Source organism: Theropithecus gelada, chromosome X (genome assembly GCF_003255815.1).
Source record: "Theropithecus gelada isolate Dixy chromosome X, Tgel_1.0, whole genome shotgun sequence".
In the NCBI taxonomy this organism is placed as follows: Eukaryota; Metazoa; Chordata; class Mammalia; order Primates; family Cercopithecidae; genus Theropithecus; species Theropithecus gelada.
Genome location: NC_037689.1, coordinates 40,647,228 through 40,673,589, shown reverse-complemented (window position 1 = coordinate 40,673,589; position 26,362 = coordinate 40,647,228). Strand labels below are relative to the sequence as shown.

At 47.4% G+C, this 26,362-nt stretch overlaps 1 protein-coding gene across 1 annotated transcript in view; it reads left to right on the top strand.

The window, feature by feature from the left end:
- Positions 1-26,362, top strand: part of PHKA2 (phosphorylase kinase regulatory subunit alpha 2) — a 92,000-nt gene that overhangs the window by 60,604 nt on the left and 5,034 nt on the right. The window contains exons 16-29 of the mRNA XM_025372242.1: positions 986-1,130; positions 1,385-1,463; positions 3,305-3,474; positions 4,668-4,841; positions 12,414-12,502; positions 14,434-14,567; positions 15,316-15,472; positions 16,259-16,338; positions 16,545-16,623; positions 16,735-16,864; positions 17,498-17,599; positions 22,512-22,630; positions 23,373-23,402; positions 25,154-25,207. Coding sequence (XP_025228027.1) covers positions 986-1,130; positions 1,385-1,463; positions 3,305-3,474; positions 4,668-4,841; positions 12,414-12,502; positions 14,434-14,567; positions 15,316-15,472; positions 16,259-16,338; positions 16,545-16,623; positions 16,735-16,864; positions 17,498-17,599; positions 22,512-22,630; positions 23,373-23,402; positions 25,154-25,207 — 1,542 coding nt within the window. The remainder of the gene's footprint in view (positions 1-985; positions 1,131-1,384; positions 1,464-3,304; positions 3,475-4,667; positions 4,842-12,413; positions 12,503-14,433; positions 14,568-15,315; positions 15,473-16,258; positions 16,339-16,544; positions 16,624-16,734; positions 16,865-17,497; positions 17,600-22,511; positions 22,631-23,372; positions 23,403-25,153; positions 25,208-26,362) is intronic.

Genomic DNA, 26,362 nt, shown 5'->3' with positions numbered 1-26,362 from the left:
AAATGCTGATTGAGACAGGTGTGCCATCACTTCCGGTCATGAATATTAGTGAAATTCAGACTGCTTTAGAAGTTTGCTGTTGACATGTCACTTGACTCACAGCCCTTGTGCCCCTAATTACAGTCATACAGTCATCTCTGACCCTTGTGCAAGCTGTCAGACCCTCTGTGTGACACACAGCCAGGCTGATTTTCTGGGCACACCCCCACTTACTGGGCTACTGAGTGTACTGATTACGGAACTTATCTGCAGAGCTTTGGTTTCCAAAGAAAACTAGTCCTGTGGAAGTACATAAAAATGTTTTTCACCCATTTGGGCAGCTAGAAAGACCAACAGTGGGATCGCTTTGGCAGCGTGGGGCACAGCCCCCACTTACCTGGGCACAGGGTTGATCATGGGGTCTTGGGTCAAGCTTCTGTTTCATCCTAGCCCCTGCTGCTCACTGAAATCTTGCAAGCTATTTCCCTTAGTGACAAATCTCAGTCCAGAGCTAAGCATGCACTAGTCCAGAGGCCAAGAGAACAATTTGATTTGTTCTCAACATCAGGCAGCAGTGTCTTTAGTTGACATTAACCAAAGCCGTCAATCAGGTAAACAGAGCGTCCACCTCTCACCTGCTCACAGTGCCCCCACTTGGAAAGCATTTTCGAACCCATAGCCCTGGAAGGAGCAGGAATTAAGGAGTTACTGATTTGCTTTCAGAGACAGCGGTGTTGGGCAAGATGCTTAAATCCCCAGCTGAGGAGCCGAAAATAAATCTAGCAGTGCACCTCTCCCTTCTACTCTACAGCGACAGCTCCCAGGCAGGCAGCAGACTGATTTGTCTGATCTTGAGCAGGGCAGCCCCATGGCTGGGTGGATTGAAACCAGTACTGAGCCTCTTGCCTGGTAATAAAACCCCAGGATTAGTGCTGAGCTGAGTTGTCAGCTGGTGTTTCCAGGTAAACAAAGGGTGGCCGTTTACCCAGCCTCTTCTGACTTTCAGTTCACCGACCAGCATCACTTCTACCTGGCCCTCGACAACGAGATGATCGTGGAGATGCTAAGGATCGAGCTGGCCTACCTGTGCACCTGCTGGAGGATGACGGGCAGACCCACGCTCACCTTCCCCATCAGCCGCACCATGCTTAGTAACTCCAGGGATTTCAGCAGGCTCCCTCCTGCCCCAGGGGTGGTTTGGGCTCTTACAAATGTTTAGAATGGCTCCCATGGCCAGAACTAAGCACTGAAGGGGCTTCTTAGCAGTTTGGTTTCTTATCTCAGGAATCTTCTATGCCAAAAATATTTTAATTAGATGGTGTTGATGAAAATGTTTCAGTGCATAAGAAGGGGAAAAAAGAAGTCTTCCCAGACTAAACTAATTCATCACTTTTTTTTTCCTTAGCAAATGATGGCTCAGACATTCATTCTGCTGTGCTTTCCACAATTAGAAAACTAGAGGATGGATATTTTGGAGGAGCCAGGTAATTTGTGATTTAAAAAAAAAAATAAGAGTAGCACTGACCTTTCTTAAAGTCCTTTGCTGCCCTTGTCCCGTTTTTCATATTGATTGTTGAACCTAAAAGCATGCAGTTTTAGAGTAAGCAGGAAGGTAACACTTCTCTAATCCAGTCTTCCATGTGAAACTTGGCTCATCTCTGAAACAGCACGCGGCTGGTATCTTTTAAGCTTTACTTGCACCAGGAGGCCTCAGACATAGGGAGGTGAACCATCAAGTCCCTCTGAAACGTCTGTTCTTGGAACCCATGTATGGAGTTCTGTGTATGTTTCTGTTAAAAGGTGTGGAAAGAAATACTCAGTGCCTGGGATCCGGCAGGTGCCCAATAAACGCTCCTTGCACCGACTTGAATATACTATCACCTTAAGATTCATTTGCAGGACTTGGCAAATTCCTTAGAGCCCTTAGAGCAGAGCACCTGAATGAGTCTGCGTAGGTCACTGTGCCCTCACCCCCTGTGGAATGAGCCCCCTTCTGGTTTACAGGCCCCAAGTAGGGCAGACGCACCCAGGCATTATGCTTAAGCACCTTGAGTGATACAGGGCTTGCCCTCCAGGAATACCCCTTCCATTTTTGTGCCCTCTGCTGTCACAAGGCAGAGGTCTTCTCTGTAGTGTCTATTCTCTCATCTCCCTCTACCCCCTAGGATATACCAGAAGGGCCCCAAGAGAACACTGTGGACCAGGCACAGGGGCTCACACTATAATCCCAGCACTTTGGGAGGCTGAGGCAGGCAGATCACCTGAGGTCAGAAGTTTGAAACCAGCCTGGCCAACATAGCAAAACCCTGTCTCTACTAAAGATACAAAAATTAGCCAGGCATGGTGGTACATGCCTGTAGTCCCAGCCACTCGGGAGGCTGAGGCAGGAGAATCGCTTGAACCCAGGAGGTGGAGGCTGCAGTGAGCCAAGATCATACCACTGCACTCCAGCCTGGGCGACAGAATGAGACTCCATCTCAAAAAAAAAAAAAAAAAAAGAATCTCGCGTGTAGCCCAGTGTGGCTTTTCCAGGGCTCAGGGAGGCCTCTGTTTGGTCCCTGATGGAATGCCAGTTGCTAAAACTTTTGGAGTTGAAGTTGCCCTTTCTTCTCATATCCTCTCACCCCAGGGACACTGCTACCACAGCAAAGTCACTCATTTTTTAAAAATTATGGTTAACCACCTTGAAATCACTCCCAGCGTGTGGGGGTGGACCTGCAGAACCTCAGAGCCCAGGCTGTCAAACCCAGCTTCCAGGTTTCATTGGAACTGTGCCCAGCCTAAAGTGATAGGGCCACTCAGGACTTCTGCTCCAGTCTGGGGATGGCTTCCCCATCGAATTCCTTCTAGAGGGAACCTGACCTCTTCCATCGTAGCACCCCTGGCCCTGTGTGATGGTGTTTCGTGGTAGGGACTCATAAATAATGGAACGAGTGTGCCCAGAGAATCACTGCTTCTGGGCCAGTCGTTTTGGGGGAGAAAAACAAAACAAAAACATGGGTTGGTTCTGTTTAAAAGCAGTTTGCTCGATATGTTTTGTCAAACTGTTGGTTGGTTCAGTAAAATAGATTCGTATTTGTGTTGGGAGTAAGAAGTCAGTGTGATTCATTTGGCTTTTAATATGCTGTGCGCGTTCGCTTCATACTTGCTATTGAATTTTTGTGTGAATGTCTTGGCTGACCACTTATATGGGGCAATCTGCAGAGTAATATATGTATTGATTCCGGCAGAAGCACCACATGGTTGTGCAAAAGTCTCTCAGTGATTCATAGTGGAAGGTTATCCACACACTACCTGTGTCCCTAACCCGGTGTCTTCTTGGCAGAGTAAAATTAGGGAACCTTTCGGAATTTCTCACCACATCGTTCTACACGTATCTGACTTTCCTGGATCCAGACTGTGATGAGAAGTTGTTTGATGATGCCAGCGAAGGGACTTTCAGTCCTGATAGTGATTCAGATTTGGTAGGATATCTGGAAGACACCTGTAATCAAGGTATGGCTTGAAATGCTTTTGTGGGTAGTTCGCTGAATTTATTTAAACTTTAGCATTGTGATAAAATTGCCGTAAGACTCAAATACAGACAATGATAAATAAAAACAAGGAAAAATGAAACAAAAAAGAGGCTTCTGAAATTTGCATATATTAAAATGAATAAAATGCCAGTTTAAAAACTGAAACTGCAAATGATGTCCTTGAAAGTGGGACATTTTTAAACCTCGAAGGACAAAGAGTTTCAGGAATGGGGACTTTTTTTGTTTTTTTTCTTCTCTTTTTTTTTTTTTGTAATTGTTGTTGTTGTTGTTGTTGTTGTTGTTGTTTGTTTTTGAGACAGGGTCTCGCTGTTACCCAGGCTGGAGTACAGTGGCATGATCATGGCTCACTGCAGCCTCGACCTCCTGGGCTCAAGCAATCCTCCCACCTCAGCCTCCGAAGTGGCTAAGACTATAGGCCTGCAGGGAAGCATCACCATACCCAGCTAATTGTTTTACATTTTATAGAGATGGGGTCTCCTTGTGTTGCCCTGGCTGGTCTTGAACTCCTGGGCTCTACTGATCAGCCTGCCTCGGCCTCCCAAAGTGCTGGGATTACAGGCAGGAGCCACCGTGGCTGGCCAGGAATGGTGACTTTGCACAGAATACATACATTCTGAAGACAGAAACATACTGCTTGAATTTTCAAAGGAGTAGTAAAATGATCTAGGTTTGGTTGGATATGAGTGATGAAACCCTATGGATATAACATTTCTCATTCTGAATAACGTTTTGAGGTGATCTGTTTTTCACCTTTAGATAGTAGTTGGAATTAGGACTGGGAGTTCCATAAGGCTTAGCTCACTCATGACAAATTAAAACAAAAAGCCCAGACTTCGGCTGCTATCCTTCACGCTATCCTTCAGGCTGTCTTACAGTTCATCTTGGGAGGACGAGATGTAAACACTATCTTGACCGGTAGTTTTTTTTTTCCTTGGATGAAGTTTTTCCAAACAGTAAACTTCTACACACATACATTATCTCTGTAAATCTCTTCTTACGCTTCGGGAGTGAGTGGGAGTGCAAATATCGATATCTCAATGTTGTCGTCTGCTAAGCCTACTCAGTGCTACTTGCTACCTGTGGTCACTATTGTGCAGCCATATTTCTGCAGCTTGGTTTCATTGGCTCTTTTTCTTGCTTGTCCAATTACAGAAAGCCAAGACGAACTTGACCAGTATATCAACCACCTTCTGCAAAGCACATCGTTGAGGTCCTATCTGCCTCCTCTTTGTAAGAACACAGAAGACCGCCATGTCTTCAGTGCTATCCACTCCACGCGGGACATCCTTTCTGTGATGGCAAAAGCAAAGGGTTTGGAAGTTCCATGTATGTTATTAACTCTTTTCTGCCTGTTAAAATACCTTCTTTTATCAAAGTAATGCAGGGACATAATTTAAAAGCCAAAGAATCCTAGAAGACAACAAAATGCCCCCCACATCCTTCTACTTAGAGGTAACCACTTTCAACTCTTTTAGCTCTTTCTTCTGGTATATACATATCTCCATATTTCTCAGATAATGTGTGCATACTGCTGTCTTCACATGCATTGACTTGATTCGGTACCTGTTGACTTTTGATTATGTGGGTAAGGATCTGGCTGTCTTAAATCACCACTCTTCTGCTTCACTCCCCCTAACCCACCACGGAGTTAAAGTTTAGTTAAATCAGTATTCACTCTTTATATCATTGTATGTGCGCAAATATTATTTCCAACTGAGCATTATAGTATACTCTGATTATATTCCCATTTTTACTCTTTGTTTTTTCGAAAGATAAAGTTGCCCTGGCTTTTCATTTGCTTCGCTTTCTTTCTACATCTCCCAGTGGCCTCGCAATACAAATTTCCACAAGCTCAGTCGTATCAGTGAATCTCTCAATTCCACTGCCTTTCTTAGAGTCCACGAGTCTCCTTCTATCTGGGCTGACTGCGCTCTAGGCCTGTTGCGTATGTGTCATCCTGGGAATTTCCCTGGCTTGTCTCCTTAGTTGGATTCCCTGGTTCCTGAATCTGTTGTGTTCCCCTTTCTCAATGTATTCTTCTGTTTTGGTGCAGCACATTCTAGAATAGTTTCAGTAGGTTTCAAAAAAAAAAAAGTGAAGTGGAAGAGGGCATGGTAGTGACAGCTCTCAACTTGCTTGTTTTTCAACTGCACTGCCCTCTGCCCCCTTCTGGTTTGGTTGCCCTCAATGTCTGAGGTGCTTTTCACCCTGGGATCTTCCCTGGAGGCTTCCTTTACTTGTCTCCTGAGATGGCTCTCCTGTGTTCTGTATCCCAACTCTTCTTTCTTGGTTCACCCTTACTTTGATAGAGGACATGCAGTAGTTTCCTGAGAAACAGCACACAGTGGGTAAAATTGTTGAAACCTTGCCATTTTAAAAATGTCTACAAATGTTCCAGACCCATTTGAGAGTTTGGCTGGGTATAGAATTCTAGATGGAAAATACATTTTTTTGGCTGGGCGTGATGGCTCACACCTGTAATCCCAGCACTTTGGGAGGCCGAGGCGGACAGATCACTTGAGACCAGGAGTTTGAGACTAGCCTGGCCAATATGGTGAAACACTGTCTCTACTAAAAATACAGAAATGAGCCAGGTGTGGTGGCCTGTGCCTGTAATCCCAGCTACTCGGGAGGCTGAGGCAGAAGCAGCAGTTGAACCTGGGAGGTGAAGGTTGCAGTGAGCTGAGATTGTGCCACTGCACTCCAGCCTGGGTGACAGAGCAAGACTCCGTCTCAAAGAAAAAAAAAAGACAAGACATTTTTTTTTGCAGATTTTGAAAGTATGACTTATTGTCTTCTTGCTATCAGTGTGTTGGTGTTGCTGTTGAGAAATCTAAACCCGGCCAGGCACAGTGGCTCATGCCTATAATCTGAGCACTCTGGGAAACTGAGGCAGGAAGATCACTTAAGTCCAGGAATTTGAGAACAGCCTGGACAACATAGTGAGACCCCATCTTTACAAAAAATAGAAAAATTAGGCATGGTGGCACATGCCTGTAGTCCCAGCTACTTGGGAGTCTGAGGCAGGAGGATCACTTGAGCTCAGGGAGGTTGAGGTTGCAGTGAGCTGTGATCACATCACTGCACTCCAGCCTGAGTAGCAAAACAAAACCCCGTCTCAAAAAAAAAAAAAAAAAAAAAGCCCATTCTTGCATTGCCATAAAGAAATACCTGAGACTGGGTAATTTATAAAGAAAAGAGGTCTAATTGGCTCAGGGTTCTGCAGGCTATACAGGAAGCATGATGCTGGCATCTACTCGGCTTCTAGGGAGGCCTTAGGAAGCTTCCAATCATGACGGAAGAAAAAAGGGGAGCACATGGTGAAAATAGGAACAAAAGAGAGTGGCAGGGGAGAATGGTCACACACTTTTAAACAACCAGATCTCAGATGCCTTGTGAACTCAGAGCGAGAGCTCTTTTATCACCAAGGGGATGGCCCAAGGCATTCATGAGGGACCCACCCCCATGATCCAAACACCTCCCACCAGGCCCCACCTCCAACACTGGGGATTACATTTCAACATGAGATTGGAGTGAGGCATTCAAACCATATCAGAAATCTAAACCCATTCTGATTTTTGGTTTGTTTGTTCGAGACAAGAGTGTCACTCTGTCGCCCAGGCCGGAGTGCAGTGGCACGATCTCAGCTCACTGCATCCTCCACCTCCTGGGTTGAAGCGATTCTCCTGCCTCAGCCTCCCAAGTAGCTGGGATCACAGGTGCACACCACCACGCCAGGTTAATTTTTGTATTTTTAGTAGAGACAGGGTTTCACCTTGTTGGCCAGGCTGGTCTTGAACTCCTGACCTCAGGTGATCCACCCTCTTGGGCCTCCCAAAGTGCTGGGATTACAGGCGTGAGCCACCGTGCCCGGCTCGTTCTGATTTTTGATACTTCAAATATGAGCTCTTTTTCTCTTTGAAAGTGTTTAGGATCTTCTCTGCTCCCAGCTTCTGACATCTCAGTGCTGCACCTTAATCTCTATCTCATGTGTTTTCATCCATTGTGTTGGATACACAATGGGCCTTTCTAATCTGGAAATTTGTTTTTCAGTCCTGTAAAGTTTTCCTAAAAAGCTTCTTGACTCATTTCCTTCCCTACATTTTCTCTGTTCTTTCTTTCTGGTGTTTCTGTGATTCCAAAGTTGACTTCCTGAAGAAGACTTTATCATTTTTTTCCCTCTGTTTTCCATTTTTCTGTCTGTCCTGAGAGCCATTGTCTCAACTTTTTCTTCCATCCCCTCAATTGAGCCACTTTTGCTATCACATTTTAAATCTTTTTTCCCCAAATTGCATCTGTTTTTGTTTCATGTTTACAATATAATTTCTTGGCCGGGTGCAGTGGCTAACGCCTGTAATCCCAATACATTGAGAAGCCGAGACAGGCGGATCACTTGAACCCAAGAGTTCCAGACCAGCCTGGGCAACATAGCAAGACACTGTCTCTACAAAAAAATAAAATTAGCCAGGCGTGGTGGTGCATGCCTGTGATCCCAGGTACTTGGGAGGCTGAGGTGGGAGGATCGCATGAGTCCAGGAGGTTGAGGCTGCAGTGAGCCATGATCATGCCACTGCACTCCAGCCTGGGTGACAGAGCGAGACCCTGTCTCAAAAAAATAATAAAAATACAGTATAATTTCTTTTTTTTGAGAGAGAGAAGGAAAAGGTCCTGTTCTGCCACCCAGGCTGAAGTCAGTGGTGCAATTACGGCTTACTGCAGCCTTTACCTCCCAGGCCCAAGTGATCCCCCTACCTTAACCTCTCAAGTAGCTGGGACCACAGGTGCATGCCACCACACCCGGGTAATTTTTATTTTTATTTTTGTGAAGACAGGGTTTCGCCATGTTGGTCTCAAACTCCTGGCCTCAAACAATCTGCCCACCTTGGCCTCCCAAAATGCTGGGATTACAGGCATGAGCCACCATGCCTGGCAATTTCTTATTATTCTAAGAATATTAATGGCAGGGCTTTTTGTTTTGGTTTGTATATACCCTTTTTACTCTTTGAATGGTTTCCATGCCCCCAGGTCACTTTTTCCGGTTTGCTTAGGTTTCTGTCTTCCACGTGAGAGTCCTTCTTCCAATGCCCTGCTCCTCCTCACTTACCTGGTCATGAATGAGAATCTCCAAGCCCATGGGTGGGGCTTGTTGACTCAGAGTTATTTGATTTCCCAGAGATACTCTACAGTCTCTTAGTGGATTTCCTATTTCAAGGATTAGGATCTGGTTGCCTGGAGCTATATAGTTACTTATAATTCCCTTGAGGAATGTATCCAGGCCTTCAGATGTGCTATTCAGCAGCCCCCCTCTCTTTGAGCCCCTTCCTCTTTTACCCTCTTCTGAGTGACCCTCCAGTCTTCTGTCAGAGTGAGTGTGAGTGAGGTGCTCATCAAGCTGGGTGTAGTTGAAGCAGGTGTCCAGGGAGCTCACTGCTTCTCAAATAGCTTCTCTCCAACCTTCCTTGTCTTGGACACTCCTTCTAGGCCCCAGTTCCAGAAGCACATGGCGCAGCAGGCGCCAAGGACTTCTGATGAGCCTTGGGTGTAACTGACCAGCTCTCGGATTTCTCCACTGCAGACTTGGGAATTGGTTGCCTCGTATCAGCTGAATCACTTATCTTTCATCCATCAGCTTTCCCGCTTGTGAAATTCTGTTCCTGTGGTTGTCTTTCTTGTTTTTCTTCATTCTCAAGGATTTGTCTTTTTTAAAAAATATATACAGTCATGGACCACATAACTTTTGGTCAGTGGCAGACCATATATATGGCAGTGGTCCCCTAAGATTATAATGGAGCTGAAACCTTTCTGTCACCTAGTGATGTCGTAGCTGTGGTGACGTTGTAGCACCATGCACTGCTCACATGTTTGTGGTGATGCCGGTATCAACAAACCTCCTGCACTGCCAGTCGCATAAAAGTCTAGCACATACAATTATGTATGGTACATAATACTTGATAATAAGTAAGTATGTTGCTGGTTTGCATATTTACTATACTATACTTTCATCATTATTTGAGAGTGTACTCCTTTTACTTATTAAAAAAAGTTAGCTGTAAAACAGCCACAGACAGGTTCTTCAGGAGGGATTACAGGAGAAAGCATTGTTATCTTAGGAGATGACAGTTCCATGTATGTTACTGCCCCTAAAGACCTTCCAGTGGGACAAGCTGTGGAGGTGGAAGACAGTGAGATGGATGATCCTGGCCCTGTAGAGTCCTAATGTATGTGTTTGTGTTTTCATTTTTTAAAAAAAAGTTTAAGAAGTAAAATTAAACAATAGATCAAAGCTTATAGAATAAGGACATAAAGAAAATATTTTTGTGGGCCGGCGACGGTGGCTCATGCCTGTAATCCCAGCACTTTGGGAGGCCGAGGTGAGTGGATCAGGAGGTCAGGAGTTCCAGACCAACCTGGCCAACATGGTGAAACCCCGTCTCTACTAAAAATACAAAAATTAGCTGGGCGTGGAGGCGCGCGCCTATAATCCCAGCTACTCAGGAGGCTGAGGCAGGAGAATTGCTTGAATCCGGGAGGCGGAGGTTGCGGTGAGCCGAGATCGCCCCACTGCACTCTAGCCTGGGTGACAGGGTGAGACTCCATCTCAAAAAAAAAAAGAAAAAAAAAAATATTTTTGTACAGCTGTACAATCTGTGTTTTAAGCTGTTATTACAAAAGTCAAATTTTTAAAAATTTAGGTTTATAAAGTTACAGTAAGCTAAGTTTATTTAGTATTAAAGAACACTGTGTGATGAATTGAATGCAGTGTGAGTGTATTTATGAAGTCTACAGCAGTGTCCAGTCATGTCCTAGGCCTTCACATTCACTCACCACTCACTTACCCAGTCACCCAGAGCAACTTCCAGTCCTGCAAACTCCGTTCATGGCAAGAGCCCTATAGAGGTGAACCACTTTTCATCTTATATACCATATTTCTTGCTCTGTCACCCAGGCTGAAGTACAGTGCCATGATCAGGGCTTCCTGCAGCCTCAATCTCCTGAGCTCAAGCGATCCTTCTGCCTCAGCCCCCCAGTAGCTGGGACTATGGGCATGCACCACCACACCCAGCTCATTGTTTTTGTTTTGTTTTGTTTTTTGAGACAGAGTTTCGTTCTTGTTGCCCAGGCTGGAGTGCAATGGCACGATCTCAGCTCACCATAACCTCTACCTCCTGGGTTCAAGTGATTCTCCTGCCTTAGCCTCCCCAGTAGCTGGGATTACAGGCATGTGCTATCACACCCAGCTAATTTTGTATTTTTAGTAGAGATGGGGTTTTGCCATGTTGGTCAGGCTGATCTTGAATTCCCAACCTCAGGTGATCCGCCCGCCTCAGCCTCCCAAAGTGCTGGGATTACAGGCGTCAGCCACCATGCATGGCCTACCATTGTTTTTTTTTGTTTGTTTGTTTGTTTTAATTTTAGTAGGGATGAGGTCTCACTATGTTGCCCAGGCCAGTCTTGAACTCCTGAGCTCAAGAAATCCTCTCACTTCAGCCTCCCAAAGTGCTGGAATTACAGGCATGAGCCACCATGCCTGGCCTGTACCCTATTTCTACCATACCTTTTCTATGTTTAGACACACAAATACCATTGTGTTACAGTTACCTACAATATTCAGTACAGGAACATGCGTACAGTTTTATAGTCTAGGAGCAATAGCCTCTATCTAAACTACGTATGTAGTAGCCTATACCATCTAGGTTTCTGTAAGTACACCCTATGCTGTTCATTAGTGAGGAAATTGCCTAATGACACATTTCTCAGAATGTATCCGTGTCATTAAACACAATGCATGACTGTGTATATTTTCTATAATGTTAGTGGAGGATTGGAAGGAATTAAAATTACGATGTGTATTCAATTCACAAGTATAACCTGGAGGTCTATAAATGCCTTTTAAATATGCATTGTCTTTACCTTGAAAACTTCCTGTTCTCCTGAGATGACATGCTATAGCCTGGAAGACAGAGATGGCTTAATGAATAAATATCGATAATGATAATATCCAGAGGTGGTTGAAAAACAAGCCCTGCTGCCCGGCAGTGGCAGAATGAAGTGCATACTGGACCGGAAGCCCAGACACCTTGATTATGGGAAGCCACCTTGGACAAATGGTCTACCCTCTCTGGGTCTCTCAGTTTCCTCATCTGAAAGAAAAAGAGGTCAGGCGAAATCACTTCTGAGCTTCTTTCCATTCCTGGGATGTTATATCATTTTCCCTGAATTCCAGGAGGGAAAAGCGAAATCCAGTTCTCAAAGCAAGATCTATGCCCTGCTCACTTCTTATCCCCAGATTTAGCACATGAGGTAGCTACATGATAAATTCCTGTTGAAGCTAAATACGTGATCTTTCCTTCTGTTGGTTTGTGTTAGATAGGGAGCAGCCGCCATACTTCTCAAAAGAAGTATTGGCCGGGAACGGTGGCTCACGCCTGGAATCCCAGCTCTTTGGGAGACCAAGACGGGTGGATCACCTGAGGTCAGGAGCTCAAGACCAGCCTGACCAACATAGCGAAACCCCATCTCTACTGAAATATAAAAATTAGGCCAGGCCTAGTGGCGCATGCCTGTATTCCCAGCACTTTGGGAGGCTGAGGCAGGCAGATCAGCTGAGTTCAGGAGTTCGAGATCAGCCTGACCAACATGGCGAAACCCCATCTCTACTAAAAATACAAAATTAGCTGGGCGTGGTGGCGCATGTCTCTAATCCCAGCTACTCGGGAGGCTGAGGCAGGAGAATCACTTGAACCCGGGAGGCAGAGGTTGCAGTGAGTCGAGATCACACCAGTGCACTCCAGCCTGGGTGACAGAGTGAGACTCTGTCTCAAAAAAAAAAAAAAAAAAAAGGAGTATTTTATTGTTTTTCCTCCTCAGAATAACTGTCTTTATTCTTTTGTTTTCCAGTTGTTCCCATGACTTTGCCGACTAAAGTTCTAAGTGCCCACCGTAAATCACTGAATCTTGTTGATTCTCCTCAGCCACTCCTAGAAAAGGTAAAGTATATGGAACAGCTTTTTTTAAAAGTATGGTGTTCTACAATGCAGGATTAGTCCCCAAACTCTTTCAAATGGCTAAACTCAAAAGAAACAGCATATTTCTCAATATCCGGGACCTTTTGGTTTAGAAGCTCTGGGCTTGGATGGGAACCCAATCACTTCATTGTCTGGAATCTGACTTGTATCAATATGTACACTGAATGTGATACAAACCTTTATATTTTGCCTGTAGAAAAAAAGGCTACTACCTTGCTACCTACTCATCAAAGTCTATGTAGCCACTAGAGGAAATAGCTCACCACCTAGCCCCGCCTAACTGTTTAGCCGGCCAAGGTGGGACTACTTGTGGAACAGGGAGCAGGACTCTGTTCCTAATGGCCTTTTTAAATTTTTCTTAGACAGGGTCTTGCTGTGTCACCCAGACTGGAGTGTAGTGGTGTGATCACAGCTCCCTGCAGCGTCAACCTCCAGGCTCAGGCGATCCTCCCACCTCAGCCTCCCAAATAGTTGGGACTACCAGCGTGCGCCACCATGCCCGGCTAATTTTTGTATTTTTTGTAGAGACAGGGTTTTACCATGTTGCCCACACTGGTCTGGAATTCCTGGGCTCAAGCGATCCTCTCACCTTAGCCTCCCAAAGTGCTGGGATTACAGGCGCAAGCCACTGTGCCTGGCTCCTAATGCTCTTAATGTAAGAAAAAACAGTGAAAGATTCCTTAGGATACTGTAGTAAAAAGATGGGCATAAAAAAATTTTTAAAATAAGATTCCTCAGGAGAATAAAATCTCAGGCTGTTCCATTAATTCCCACAATTTGTTATTTTATCCAGGACTCTTCCCTGATTCGACCCCACACAAATAGACTCAGTCCCTGTTGGAGAAGATTTTACCCTGATTTCAATTTTAGGTTAAAACATCCTTTTTGTGTTTGGTTTGCTTCCAAATAACTATACCATATATGCGGCATGGTGCAGAAAAAGCAGGAATAGAGGAGCAAGAGGTCACCTCCAACCCCTCCTTAGCTCTTGTGAGGGCTTTTCGGCTCTATCTAGAAGCCACTTGACACCAGGCAGATTAAAAAGAAAAAGCATACAAAGGTGATTAGCTTTCTGGGTACATGGGGATCTTCACAAGAGAGTGAAGTCTGAAGAAGCGGTCAAAGCAAGATGCTTTCCTACTTTTTAAACAAAGAGTGATACATTTGAGAAGCTAGGACAGGACAAGGAAAATCTGGCTAGAGGCGGTTACTAGGAGATATATAGGGGGCGCGTAAAACTAGTGGAAGATAAGGGTTCCTTGGGTAAGTGTATTTATACAGGTCCATTGCTGCCTCCAGTTCCTGGGCTCTGATGATATGGGCTCTTTTCGCGCCCTAGGAGTGTACCCCTCCCGGAGGCATCTTTATGGCTTGCTGCCTGCAGAAAGAGACAGGTCAGCTACCCCTTTCTGAAACTACAATTTTTCCAATGTTTTCAACTCAACACAGTCAATATACCAATCTGGCATATTTGGAGATAGCACATCCTTCACACCTTCAGCTCAATGAATGATCACCGAGCCAGTATACCTGGATCAGTGACCACCTTCTGTGCCCCCCTCCCATCTCTTTCTCTTTTTCTGGTCCAGAGATAACTGCTGTCATGATTCCTAACACCAGAGGTTAGTTCTGCTTGTCTGTGAACCTTCCATAAATAAAACTCACATATATTTTAACCTATTCAGTCCAGTCTTTTGCAAATGTTGACCAGCACAGTGATTCAATGATCAAAAATAGTAAAAGCCTATAAATAAAAAGGTACAAAAAGTCATTGAAAACTGGAGCACAGCACAGCAATAGAGTTCCAAGACCAGGTTGGTGTTTCACTTCTTGATCTTCCGAAAGTTCCATACCTAGCCCATCTCCCTGCTTTTGGGCTCTTATATGACCAGGTTCCTGAAAGTGACTTCCAGTGGCCCAGAGATGACCATGGTGACGTGGACTGTGAGAAGCTGGTTGAGCAGCTAAAAGATTGTTCGAACCTACAGGACCAAGCAGACATTCTGTACATTCTTTATGTCATAAAGTAAGTGTCTTAGTCCATTCAGGCAGTTATAACAAAATACCATGAACAGGTTGGCTTAGGAACAGCAGAAATGTATTTCTCACACTTCCGGAGGCTGGGAAGTTCAAACTCAAGGCCGATTTGATGTCTGGGAAGGCCTGCTTTTTCATAGATGGTGTCTTCTCATTGCATCCTCACATGGTGGAAGGGGCGAGTGAGCTCTCTGGCGTCGTTTTTATAAGGGCACTCACCTCCTTCAGGAGGGCTCTGCCCCATGACCTGATGACCTCCCAAAGTCCCCACCTCCTAATGTCATCATTGTGGGGGTTAAGATTTCAACATAGGAATAGGGGGAAAACAGACATTCAAGTCGTAGCAGTAAGTTTATGGTCTTTACTAGGCTAAGCTTTCTCAGTTCTCCTTAATTTTTTCCCTAGTATTCTTGGCCTTCTAGCCAGCCCAGGTCATGATTATATTCACCCCAGTTACCCAGGATCACCAGGAATGAGACTTCCATCCCCTTCTCTGCATACTGATGCTGGTCCCCCAGGATGAGAAGGTTATGTGAGGCCAGGAGGCCACCACGTCCTGATGTTAGGCTTCTGTTTCAAAGGATATAGGGGACCTTTGGTGGGACGTAACCCTCTCAAGTGAGACTCACAGGCACTGGGAGAGCCTAAGCGCTTTGCAAAATGCACAGTGATCTGTTCCTTTTCCCAGTCTTTAAACATTCTGGACCATATTTCTGGGTTTTTCTACCTCTTGGCAGGGGTCCCAGCTGGGACACAAATCTCTCTGGACAGCACAGGGTCACCGTTCAGAACCTTCTCAGCGAGCTCTATGGGAAAGCCGGCTTGAACCAGGAGTGGGGTCTGATTCGCTACATCTCAGGCCTGCTCAGGAAGAAAGTGGAGGTCCTGGCTGAGGTCAGTGTGACTGTGCCGGCTGCACATGTGTGCTCACTAGCTTGTGTCCCCTTCTTCCCCTTGCAGTCTCCCAGTTGTACCTCTTACTTGCAAAGGAGTCCCATTCTTTAACCCACAGGTGGAGTGGGCCCTTCTCTCCTGCCTGCCCGCTGCTCCGGGAAGGCGAGCAGAGGGAAGAAAATGCAAGTGGATTGGTTTTGTTCTTTCTTAGCTACGGAAAAAGGCTCGCCGGGAAATCAAATGAAAGTGCTCTGTGGCCTGGCAGCCTCTTAGAGCTCTTTTTTTTACACATCCACAGTACAGTGATCATTAATATTTATAACCCCAAGGCCAGGCAAAATCCAGAGCCGCTTTCCAAGACACTCGAGTTCAGTGTCGTGATGGTAAGATGATGGCATTTATTAGATGTGAATAATGGGGAAACGGGTAATTTAGGAATTGAATATGGTTATTAACTCTTACCATCAGTATCTTCGGACTCATTCCTGTCTCATTTGATAGCAGGGAGTCCAATGTGTTTGCTACAGTGGATGGGCATTAAATGCCCACTGACAGGCCCTGCAGAGCCAGGCCTGGGGGTACACATTGGAGACAGACCACAGACACCCAGCCCTGCCTGGTTGCTTAGTCTGGGGTCTAGGTATGAATTTTTCAAATCAAGGGCAACATGGGTCATAAAGTTAAGGTAAATGTACGATCTGATTGGCATTGTCTCCTCCCCACCCCCCATCGTCTTTACCAATCTCTTTTGCGCTCTGCCTCTCACCCTTCCTCCTAACTGCGAAGGCCTGCACGGACCTGCTGTCGCACCAGAAGCAGCTCACCGTGGGCCTGCCGCCCGAGCCCCGGGAGAAGATCATCTCTGCGTAAGTCGTCAGCCTTGAGGACCTCAGGTTTGCCGGGGAGCCATGGGGAAAACATCAGCACTTCCCAATGTTTGGAGGAGGGGCTTTTTAAAGACACTCCATCACATGGATGCATCTAGCACAGAAAATAAGGGTGTTCCGTGGAGGGTGAGGAGGCACTGTCTCAAGACACCTCATCATGTTTGTGACACAATGCTCCTTCCTAGGCCCCTTCCCCCGGAGGAGCTCACAAAACTCATCTATGAGGCCAGCGGGCAGGACATCAGCATCGCCGTCCTCACGCAGGTCTGGGGCTGGTGTGGGAGGGGCCGGGCCACAGCCTTCCTCAGAGTGGAGGGGATCCTTCAGCCACTCACCCTGTCTCTGAAACCCTATCTCCGTGTGTGTCTGCCTCAGGAGATTGTGGTTTACCTGGCCATGTATGTCAGGGCGCAGCCCAGCCTCTTTGTGGAAATGCTGAGACTCCGGATTGGACTGATCATTCAGGTGATGGCCACGGAGCTGGCGCGGAGCCTGAACTGCTCAGGTGAGATGCCAGCAGCTCCTGCAGCTCCCGCCGCACCCCACCCCAGCCACCAGGCCACGGCCTCCACTCTCAGGGGAAGCCCTGCTTAGGTTATCTCGAACTCAGCATCCAAGCCTGTGGCAAGCTCAGGCTTTACCAGCTTCTCTCATTTAGATGGAACTCCCTTCCATGTGGCACAGAGCTGAAGTTCATAAGTCAGGGAGAATGGGGCTCTGGTGATGTTTACCATTACAGCCTCAAAGGCGATGTGGAATCTTCCGCCCCGTACCTGACATCTAAGCTCCTTCCTGGATGCCCTTGCTATGAGATGTCACCCCTATTTTATAACACCTTCACGGGGAGAAACCCTACCAATCTGAATATAAAAATCCATCATGAGACATCCAATGTTGGGGATCAAACATTGTGAAAAATCATGTGTCAGAATTAAGCAGATTCATGATTTAAACAGCAGCATTTAGAATCCCCACGGAACAGTGCATTTCAGCCCCAAAGCAATAGTGAGGTTCTCCTGAACAGGGGGACCTGCCATGGCATCTGCTGTCACCTCCCTCCCCACCCAGGCCCACCTGACCCTACCTTTACCCGCCACCAGCCCTGTGTCTGGGACACTTACAAGATATTTGTTTTTAGGAGAAGAGGCTTCTGAAAGTTTAATGAACCTCAGCCCTTTCGATATGAAAAATCTCCTGCACCATATTCTAAGTGGGAAAGAGTTTGGCGTTGAAAGAAGTGGTAAGTCCCATGCTCCTGTTAGTGTCTTCAGGGAGCTGCCTCCTTTACATGCAGCAGACATTAGAACCAGCGCTGTGGGGCATAGTGAATGTGGGAAGGGAAGGCTCCTACCTGAAGAAGATGGACAAGAGTCCTAGGCTCAAGCTTCCTGCTTTGGGGGCTTTGGGACTCGCTCGCAGTGTGCTGGGCGAGCTTTTCTTGCCCAAGTTGGCACAGCATGTGGGTGTGGTATACCGCCTCCTGTAGCCGTAAGCACCTGGTACCATCCCTTATGCAAAAGTGTTGGCCAGGCATGGTGGCTCACGCCTGTAATCCCAGCATTTTGGGAGGCCGAGGTGGGCAGATCATGAGGTCAGGAGTTCGAGACCAGCCTGGCCAACGTGGTGAAACCCCATCTCTACTAAAAATACAAAAAAAATTAGGTGTGGTGGTGCACGCCTGTAAGCCCAGGTACTCAGGAGGCTGAGGCAGGAGAATCACTTCAACCCGGGAGGCGGAGGTTGCAGTGAGCTGAGATTGTGCCACTGCACTCCAGCCTGGGTGACAGCAAGACTCCGTCTCAAAAAAAAAAAAAAAGTGTTAGAAGTGTGGGGGACCCCGAGGGCCAGGATGAAAGGGCTGTCCTTTCACACCACCTGAGCATCCTGGCCTTTGGGTAAAAACATTCTCAACCCGGCCTCACATCACCCTCCACAGCGCGGGGAGGAGACCCCTCTGTGACCTCACAGCGTGCTCGAGCTCACTTATTTTGCTTTGTCCTGCCTCGCTCACTCTGTTTTTATCTGAACCGGAACCCTGCTTGCAGTGCTGGGAAACATAATCACCCAAGTCCTGGCGTGATTCTTGTTCTCAAATGTTCCCTAATTATAATTGAAGCAATTATCATTTCTCCTCCTCATAAAAAAGCTAAATGATTTGCAGGCACGTTGGTGAATTTATTTCATCAAGCCAAAGAAATGCACTGTGGGCTATCATTCCTTTTATTTAATAAGAAGGACATTGGGTACTTTGTATGTTTCCTGAGCATGTGCTGGCCGCAAACAAAGACGGCATCGTGCAATCAGATGTGTTTTGGTGGTTTTTCTCCTTTCCTGAAGGAGGGATGCTCAAAATGCTTTTGCAAAAGTAATTTCCAGTTCTTTCCAAGGCAGAGTCCTTGAAATGGTAATGTATGAGATAAATATTTAATGTGTTCTGCTCATCATTACAGTATTCATGGCTTGACACAGATAATTACTAAAAATTTGTCATTAGATGTACAGCTATAGATACTATGAAACTAGGAACTGAGTAATGTCATCTGAAAGCCATAAAAATATGTGTGATTGCAAGCAAGAACAGAAGACATGCTGTCTTTTTAACATATAACATCATTTGTTAGCTGTCCTTTGTAATTGTTCAATTTTTGTAAATTAGGAAGCCCAAATAGGCTTAGAATTTTGATTAAATCCTGAGATGTCTGAGATAAATGTTTCCAGCGAACACCCACCCCAGACAGCCCCTCTTGTAGCTTCCTGGCCTTTGGTTTGGATAAAAACATTCTCAACCCGGCATCACATCACCCTCCACAGCGCGGGGACGAGACCCCTCTGTGACCTCACAGCATGCTCGAGCTCACTTATTTTGCTTTGTCCTGCCTCGCTCACTCTGTTTTCCACTTTCTCCTTCTGTTTTCCACTTTCCTGGGTCTGTCCTTCCTCTCCAGCTCATCACTGAGTCTCCCTTGTGGGCTCCTGCCTCTCTGCTGTCCTTTAAATGTTCTTGTCCCCAGGTTCCTTATTTGTCACTACTCCTCCTGGACAGTGCCTCCACTCCCATGGCTCCATTGGGGTCAGGTGGGATGGTGAGGCTTGCAGAGGATGCTGCCCGACGAGGTGACCTTTGAGCTGGGCCTGGCTTGCCAGCACAGGCAGATGCCCAGTGCAGTGCAGGTGGCCGGGAGTTGAGGGGAAGCGGGGCTCCAGTTGGTAGAGTTTCAGGTGATGCTGGGAGGACTGTTTGGCCTTTGTCCTGAAGACAGACCTGGGAGGCTTTGGAGTGGGCAGTGATACGATCACACTTGCCTTTTAGAATGATTGTTGGGACCACAGCACAGAGGCCAGGCTTGTGGGAGGTGGGGCTGGGAACAGGTTTGAGTCCCAAGGCTGGTGCGATAGGTTGGGAGTGAGAGGTGGTGGCCTGATGCATTGCATCGGTGGCCTCTGGTTGCCTCCACCTCCAGCCCCTGGCAGCCTGACTTTCCTAGCACTTCCCCCTCCAGCCCAAGGCCCTCCTCCAGCTGCCACCTTCATTTCATTTGGCACCTCCCCCTCAGGCCTGGGCATGGGCTCTCCTCCAGGCACTGCTGCGGCACTGAATTCTGCATTCACACCCGCACCTGCTGCCCAGACAGGGCCTGGCACCAGGAGGCCCCTCTGGATCACCCAGCCCATGGCCACAGCTGCCCGGGGTGCCAGCCTTTCAGGGGCCCGCAGCAGTTTTGTCATTTCCCAGGGGCATTCCAAGAGTCACACGGGACTGGGGACAGAGCCCAGCAAGGTCCATGTGGGTCCTATACATTAGTCATGATGAACCCTTTAGAAAAATATTAATATAAATAGGATTGGGGATATCGTTGACCAGTCAACACTCACCAGATCAAACTCCATGCGGTCATGAAACATGATATGATAGAATATTTAATGCCAGAGAGAGATATTCACGATATAATTACAAAAAGGCAGATCACAGAACCATACTTATGTCCACAGAATGTATGTATCCATCTCATGTTTCTATATCTATACGTATGTATGTGATGATTCTGTTTTGTTAAAAACATACACAGTCATAGGGAAAAAAAACTGGAAGGCTCATGACTAAAATATCAAGAGATGTTAGTTCTAGCTTCTGTAGTTCAGTGGTCTCAGTTTCCTACAAGGAAGGTGTGCTTTGGGGTTTTTTTTAATTTTTATTTATTTATTTATTTCTAATTAAATATAGATATGAGGTCTCACCATGCAGCCCAGGCTGGTCTCGAACTCCTGGGCTCAAGCAGTCTTCCCACCTCGGCCTCCCAAAGTGCTGGGATTACAGGTGTGAGCCACCATGCCTGGCCTCGGTTATGTTTTTTGGGGTTTTTTTTGTTTTTTGTGTTTTTTTTTGAGATGGAGTTTGGCTCTTGTTACCAGGCTGGGATGCAATGGCATGATCTCAGCTAACCACAACCTCCGTCTCCCGGGTTCAAGGGATTCTCCTGCCTCAACCTCCCAAGTAGCTGGGATTAGAGGCATGTGCCACCACACCCAGTTAATTTTGTATTTTTAGTGGAGATGGGGTTTCTCCATGTTGGTCAGGCTGGTCTGGAACTCCCAACCTCAGGTGATCTGCCCGCCTCGCCCTCCCAAAATGCTGGAATTACAGGTGTGAGCCACCACACCCAGCTGGGTATTTTTTTTTAGAATAATTTTTTACTTATCCAAAAGCAAGGCTGGGCATGGTGGTTCATGCCTGTAATCCCAGCACTTTGGGAGGCTGAGGCAGGCAGATCGCTTGAGCCCAGGAGCTCAAGACCAGCCTGGGCAACATGGCAAAACCCTGTCTTCACAAAACATACAAAAATTAGCCAGGTGTGGTGGCACACACCTGTGGTCCTAGCTACTTGGGAGGCTGAAGCAGAAGGATCTCTTGAGCCCAGGAGGCAGAGGTTGCAGTGAGCCAAGATCGCGCACTCCAGCCTCGGGAACAGAGCAAGACTCTGTCTCGGGCCGGGCGCGGTGGCTCAAGCCTGTAATCCCAGCACTTTGGGAGGCCAAGATGGGCAGATCACAAGGTCAGGAGATCGAGACCATCCTGGCTAACACGGTGAAACCCCGTCTCTACTAAAAAATACAAAAAACGGCCGGGCGCAGTGGCTCAAGCCTGTAATCCCAGCACTTTGGGAGGCCGAGGCGGGTGGATCACGAGGTCAGGAGATCGAGACTATCCTGGCTAACATGGTGAAACCCCGTCTCTACTAAAAATACAAAAAACTAGCCGGGCGTGGTGGCGGGCGCCTGTAGTCTCAGCTACTTGGGAGGCTGAGGCGGGAGAATGGCGTGAACCCGGGAGGCGGAGCTTGTAGTGAGCCGAGATCACGCCACTGCACTCCAGCCTGGGAGCACAGCGAGACTCCGTCTCAAAAAAAAAAAAAAATACAAAAAACTAGCCGGGCGAGGTGGCGGGCGCCTATAGTCCCAGCTACTGGGGAGGCTGAGGCAGGAGAATGGCGTAAACCCGGGAGGCGGAGCTTGCAGTGAGCCGAGATCTGGCCACTGCACTCCACCCTGGGCGACAGAGCCAGACTCCGTCTCAAAAAAAAAAAAAGACTGTCTCAAAAAAAATAAAAAAACATGACCGGGTGCGGCGGCTCACGCCTGTATTCCCGGCAGTTTGGGAGGCCGATGTGGGCGGATCACAACAAGGTCAGGAGTTCCAGACGACCAGCCTGGCCAATATGGTAACACCCCGTCTCTACTAAAAATACAGAAATTAGCCGGGTGTGATGGCGGGCTCCTGTAATCCCAGCTACTCAGGAGGCTGAGGCAGGAGAATTGCTTGAACCCAGGAGGCGGAGGTTGCAGTGAGCTGAGATCGCGCCACTGCACTCCAGCCTGGGTGACAGAGTGAGACTCTGTCTCGAAAAAAAGATATATATTTCACTGTGTAAGGTGCTTCCTGGCCACTGTGTTGTAATGGTGCTTAAGTACTCTGCACATTTCCGTTTACTCCTTCAAGAGCTGAATGCTGCACCTGTGCTGCTCTCGGTGCTGCAGACACAGCGCTGGCCAAGCAGAGAAGGCCCTCATTGTCAAGTAGGGAAGACAGGCAGATCCTCCCTCAGGGTGGATGCTGTAGAGTTCCTAAGAACCACATGTGTGTGTTTCCCACCCAGTGCGCCCTATCCACTCCTCCACATCCAGCCCTGCCATCTCCATCCACGAGGTGGGCCATACTGGAGTCACCAAAACTGAGAGGAGTGGCATTAACAGACTGAGGAGTGAAATGAAACAGGTAAGAACACCTTGGTGGCAGCGAGGGGCGAGTGGTGGTCTCCCTACCTGGGCTCACCCCAGAAAGCGACAGAAACCTAGGGCATGAGGCTGTAGCCCACTGTCTAGAGTGGGAGGTCCCTTCTGTCTGGGATCTGAACACACCCGTCCCCAGATAGATATCCCAGAGCCGCTCATGCGCACCCTCACCCACTCATCCTTAACGTGATGTTCTCATGAATGTTCCAGAAAATACCCTTGTCCATGTTTGCCTCTGTTCCTGAGAACCACTCTTTGGAGTGGGCCACAGCCATTGAAAAAGTAGAGTCATGTAAAAAGTCACCAAATCATCTATGTCCTTCAAATGAAATAGCAAGAGGGCTCCGGAAATAGACCAGAATGCCCATGATACTTGGATTCTCCACCAGCCACAGGGGTCTCTTAGTTCACCTTTAATTCCTGGTAAAAAAAAATCCTTTTGAACTGACCGCACAGGGCCGCAGCTCAACATCGCAGTCTTAACGTGCCAGGTGCTGTGCTAGGCCTTGCCCGGGATCCATGCTGGGAAAGAGTTTTCCTCTGACCATGAGAAATGCACTCGAATTTTCTACTCTATTTTAAATGCTGGTTGTGACCCACTAAATCGAGTCCATGATGCACTGCGGTTTGATCAACACGGCCCTGGATTAAGAGAGGGCGATAGAAGAAGCACGTGTTCTTGACTCAAAGCTGGTTTTGATTTCCTGATGTATTTTTGCTTTCAGATGACTAGGCGGTTTAGTGCTGATGAACAGGTGACACCCCTTTGCCTTGTTCGTCCTTTACTTCCTGTTCTTTCTGGCTTGAATGTGGAAAGCAAGGCTGTGACTCCGCAGCTTGGGGATGTGTGGAGGGCGGCTCTACCCGGCAAATGGGCTGGGGCAGAGGCAGAGAGCAGGACTCGGGGCCGGAGAGACGACCTTGCCCCATGCCTTTACAAATAATCTGTTTCTCAAATTCTTGGGCTTTGTAGGGTACTTTGTGAAAGAGATCATCCGGGCTCTGCCTCGGTGGGAGTTTCTATTCAAAAAGAGGGAACTAAATAGGGGGAAATGCGGTCATTGGTTATATCAGTAGAAAGAATGCTGCTATTCCTGTCCTCAGATCGCCTGGGGGTACTTAACCCTGAAAGGAAAAACATGTAAGGATGCTCTTCTTTTATATCACCCTGGTGACATATGTTCTTCTCCCCCCTCTGGAAAACTGGAGTCGCATTTCTAATATTTTGATATGTATTACCACAAGAGCCTAGAGGAGACATCTTAATGACATGTAAAGGCCGATTCCACATGTTGTCCAGAGGTAAAACATGCTTTAATCTCTCCTAATTTATGCTGTTTCCAAGTAAGGAACCGGCTTTCCAAACATCTTCCCTTGCCAGCCACTCGGTGGCACCGTCCCTCTGTCCCCACATCCCGATGGCCTGACCGTGGGCGAATCTGAGTGGTTCCTTCTGCCTCCATTTCATGCTGTTCTTGCGTGTTATGGAGACGAAGTGATCACCTCTGTTCTTTGCTGGGCTTAGAGTCACCTAGCTAGTACAAACTTTGTGTTTGACCACTTATGTCAAGGAACATATTCTTTGTTCAAAAAATGTAATAGGTGTTATGGTATTTTCAATTTCTAGTCTCTTTTGCAAGAATACCGTGTAGATAGCACACTGTACCTTTGCAAATTAAGGGTACATTCTAGATTTTTAGACGAGGAAATACTTATTTGGCCAAAGGTATCAGCCTGATCATATTCGTTCATTTAATGAATATCTACTGAATGTTAGGTGCAGCATGTTAGTGTCAGCGTAGGTATTTGGTTCATCTGTAGATTTTCACAATTCTTAAAATATGAGCATTTCATGGCTATGAGTTTGGAAAATAAATTGTGTCCTAACTTGATGATGCACCCTCCACATACGACAGGGACATTTAATATTTACGTTCAATGGCAACAGTTCATGTTTGGTTTTTTTTTGTTTTTTGTTTTTTGAGACGGAGTCTCGCTCTGTCGCCCAGGCTGGAGTGCAGTGGCGCGATCTCAGCTCACTGCAAGCTCCGCCTCCTGGGTTTACACCATTCTCCTGCCTCAGCCTCCCGAGTAGCTGGGACTACAGGCGCCCGCCACCTCGCCTGCCTAGTTTTTTGTATTTTTAGTAGAGACGGGGTTTCACCATGTTAGCCAGGAGGGTCTCGATCTCCTGACCTCGTGATCCGCCCGTCTCGGCCTCCCAAAGTGCTGGGATTACAGGCTTGAGCCACCGCGCCCAGCCGACAGTTCATGTTTTTAAAAAGAGCAGTTAGCAAGTTTCATGTGGAGTCGAAGCCCAGAGCGGTGCTTGCAGGTGCCCCTGCACCTGAGCTTGCCTATGTATGTTGCTGTTGGACCTTCTCTGCGCCCGTATTCTCTGCTGCTGCTTTCTGTGGGTGTTTCGGATGCTGCTCCATGACCCTTCTCTCTGCTGTGTCTCTTGGTGTCATTGCCGTCAACTGAGTGGATTCTTTTTGTTTTGTAGTTCTTTTCTGTGGGCCAGGCCGCGTCCAGCAGTGCACATTCCTCCAAGTCTGCGGTAACAGTGCCTCGGGATCATTGTGTCCGTCCCTGCTCCTCCTCGCGTCCTTCCTTGTGCTCCCACCTCCTGCCCAACTTCTGAGGACTCGAGCAGGGCTGAAGTGTTTTCAGCGGGATGCTCACAGGCTCCTCCAACTGGAATTCTGAGGAGGGTAGAAAGGTGGCCCCAAAGTGCTTGCGCTGAGCTTTGTTCTCTGCCTGTGCTCCTCGGCACAGTGTGGGTGAGGAGTGTCCTTCTCACCAATTCCCAGAGCTTCTGAAAACTTCGGAGCATTAGTTCCGTGCCTCTTTATAGAGCCAGGATGGTGAACCCTTGCCCGCACATGCCGACTAGCACTCTGCACCCACCATGCCCCAGATCCCGTGTAGGGCTCGGATTGTGCTCACCGCAGAGCAAAGGCTGAGTCTTCCTCCTGCAACTGGAGGGCCCAGATCAGCTGAGTCATTGAGGAGTGCAGCTGTAATTACTTTTATTTGTGTCTAATTGTTGCCTTAAGTGGCAGTAATGAGCCCAATGGAATAACCCAGCCGAACTGCCTTTTCAAAATAAGATCTGTTGAAATCGAAGTGCTGCAGAAAGGAGAGCTCCGCCTCCTGCCCTGCTAGCACACTTCAGGATTTCACTTTAACCCTTTACATCTGACTGTGCGCATCGAGAAATGAAAGTGCCAGATAGTCCCAGGCAAAGAGATGTGTGAGCGTGAAGGTTATCCCTTCTGGACCCGGAGGTCTTGCAGCTAGAAGCCCCGCAGGGCAAGACAGAAGGCTGGAAGCTTTGCTGCAGGGAGGAGATGGACCCCCCACCCAGAAGCCCCACCAGCCGCGGGGAGCCTCTCAGACAGTGCTCCCCTCTGGAGCCTGAATCAGTCTAGCCAATGTTGAGGTGGGAAGGAGATGGCGCCCTCTTCCCTCACTTCAGCAAAGTCAGCCCCAGTTCAGAGGCAGCCATTGCCCCAAATTAAGATAAAGCCCAGTGCCAAGAACAGGGAAAGCAGGAAGTGGGACTGCAAAGGATGGGTGGATGGACCCTGATCTGCGAGGCCCCTGCCACTAAATGTGGGCTTTACTGTTTGTCTTCCCTCGTGTCATGTGTTACCTTCTCTGTGGTTCCTGTCCTGTGGAAAGGTGACTGTGACTTCTCTGTGGCACTGCA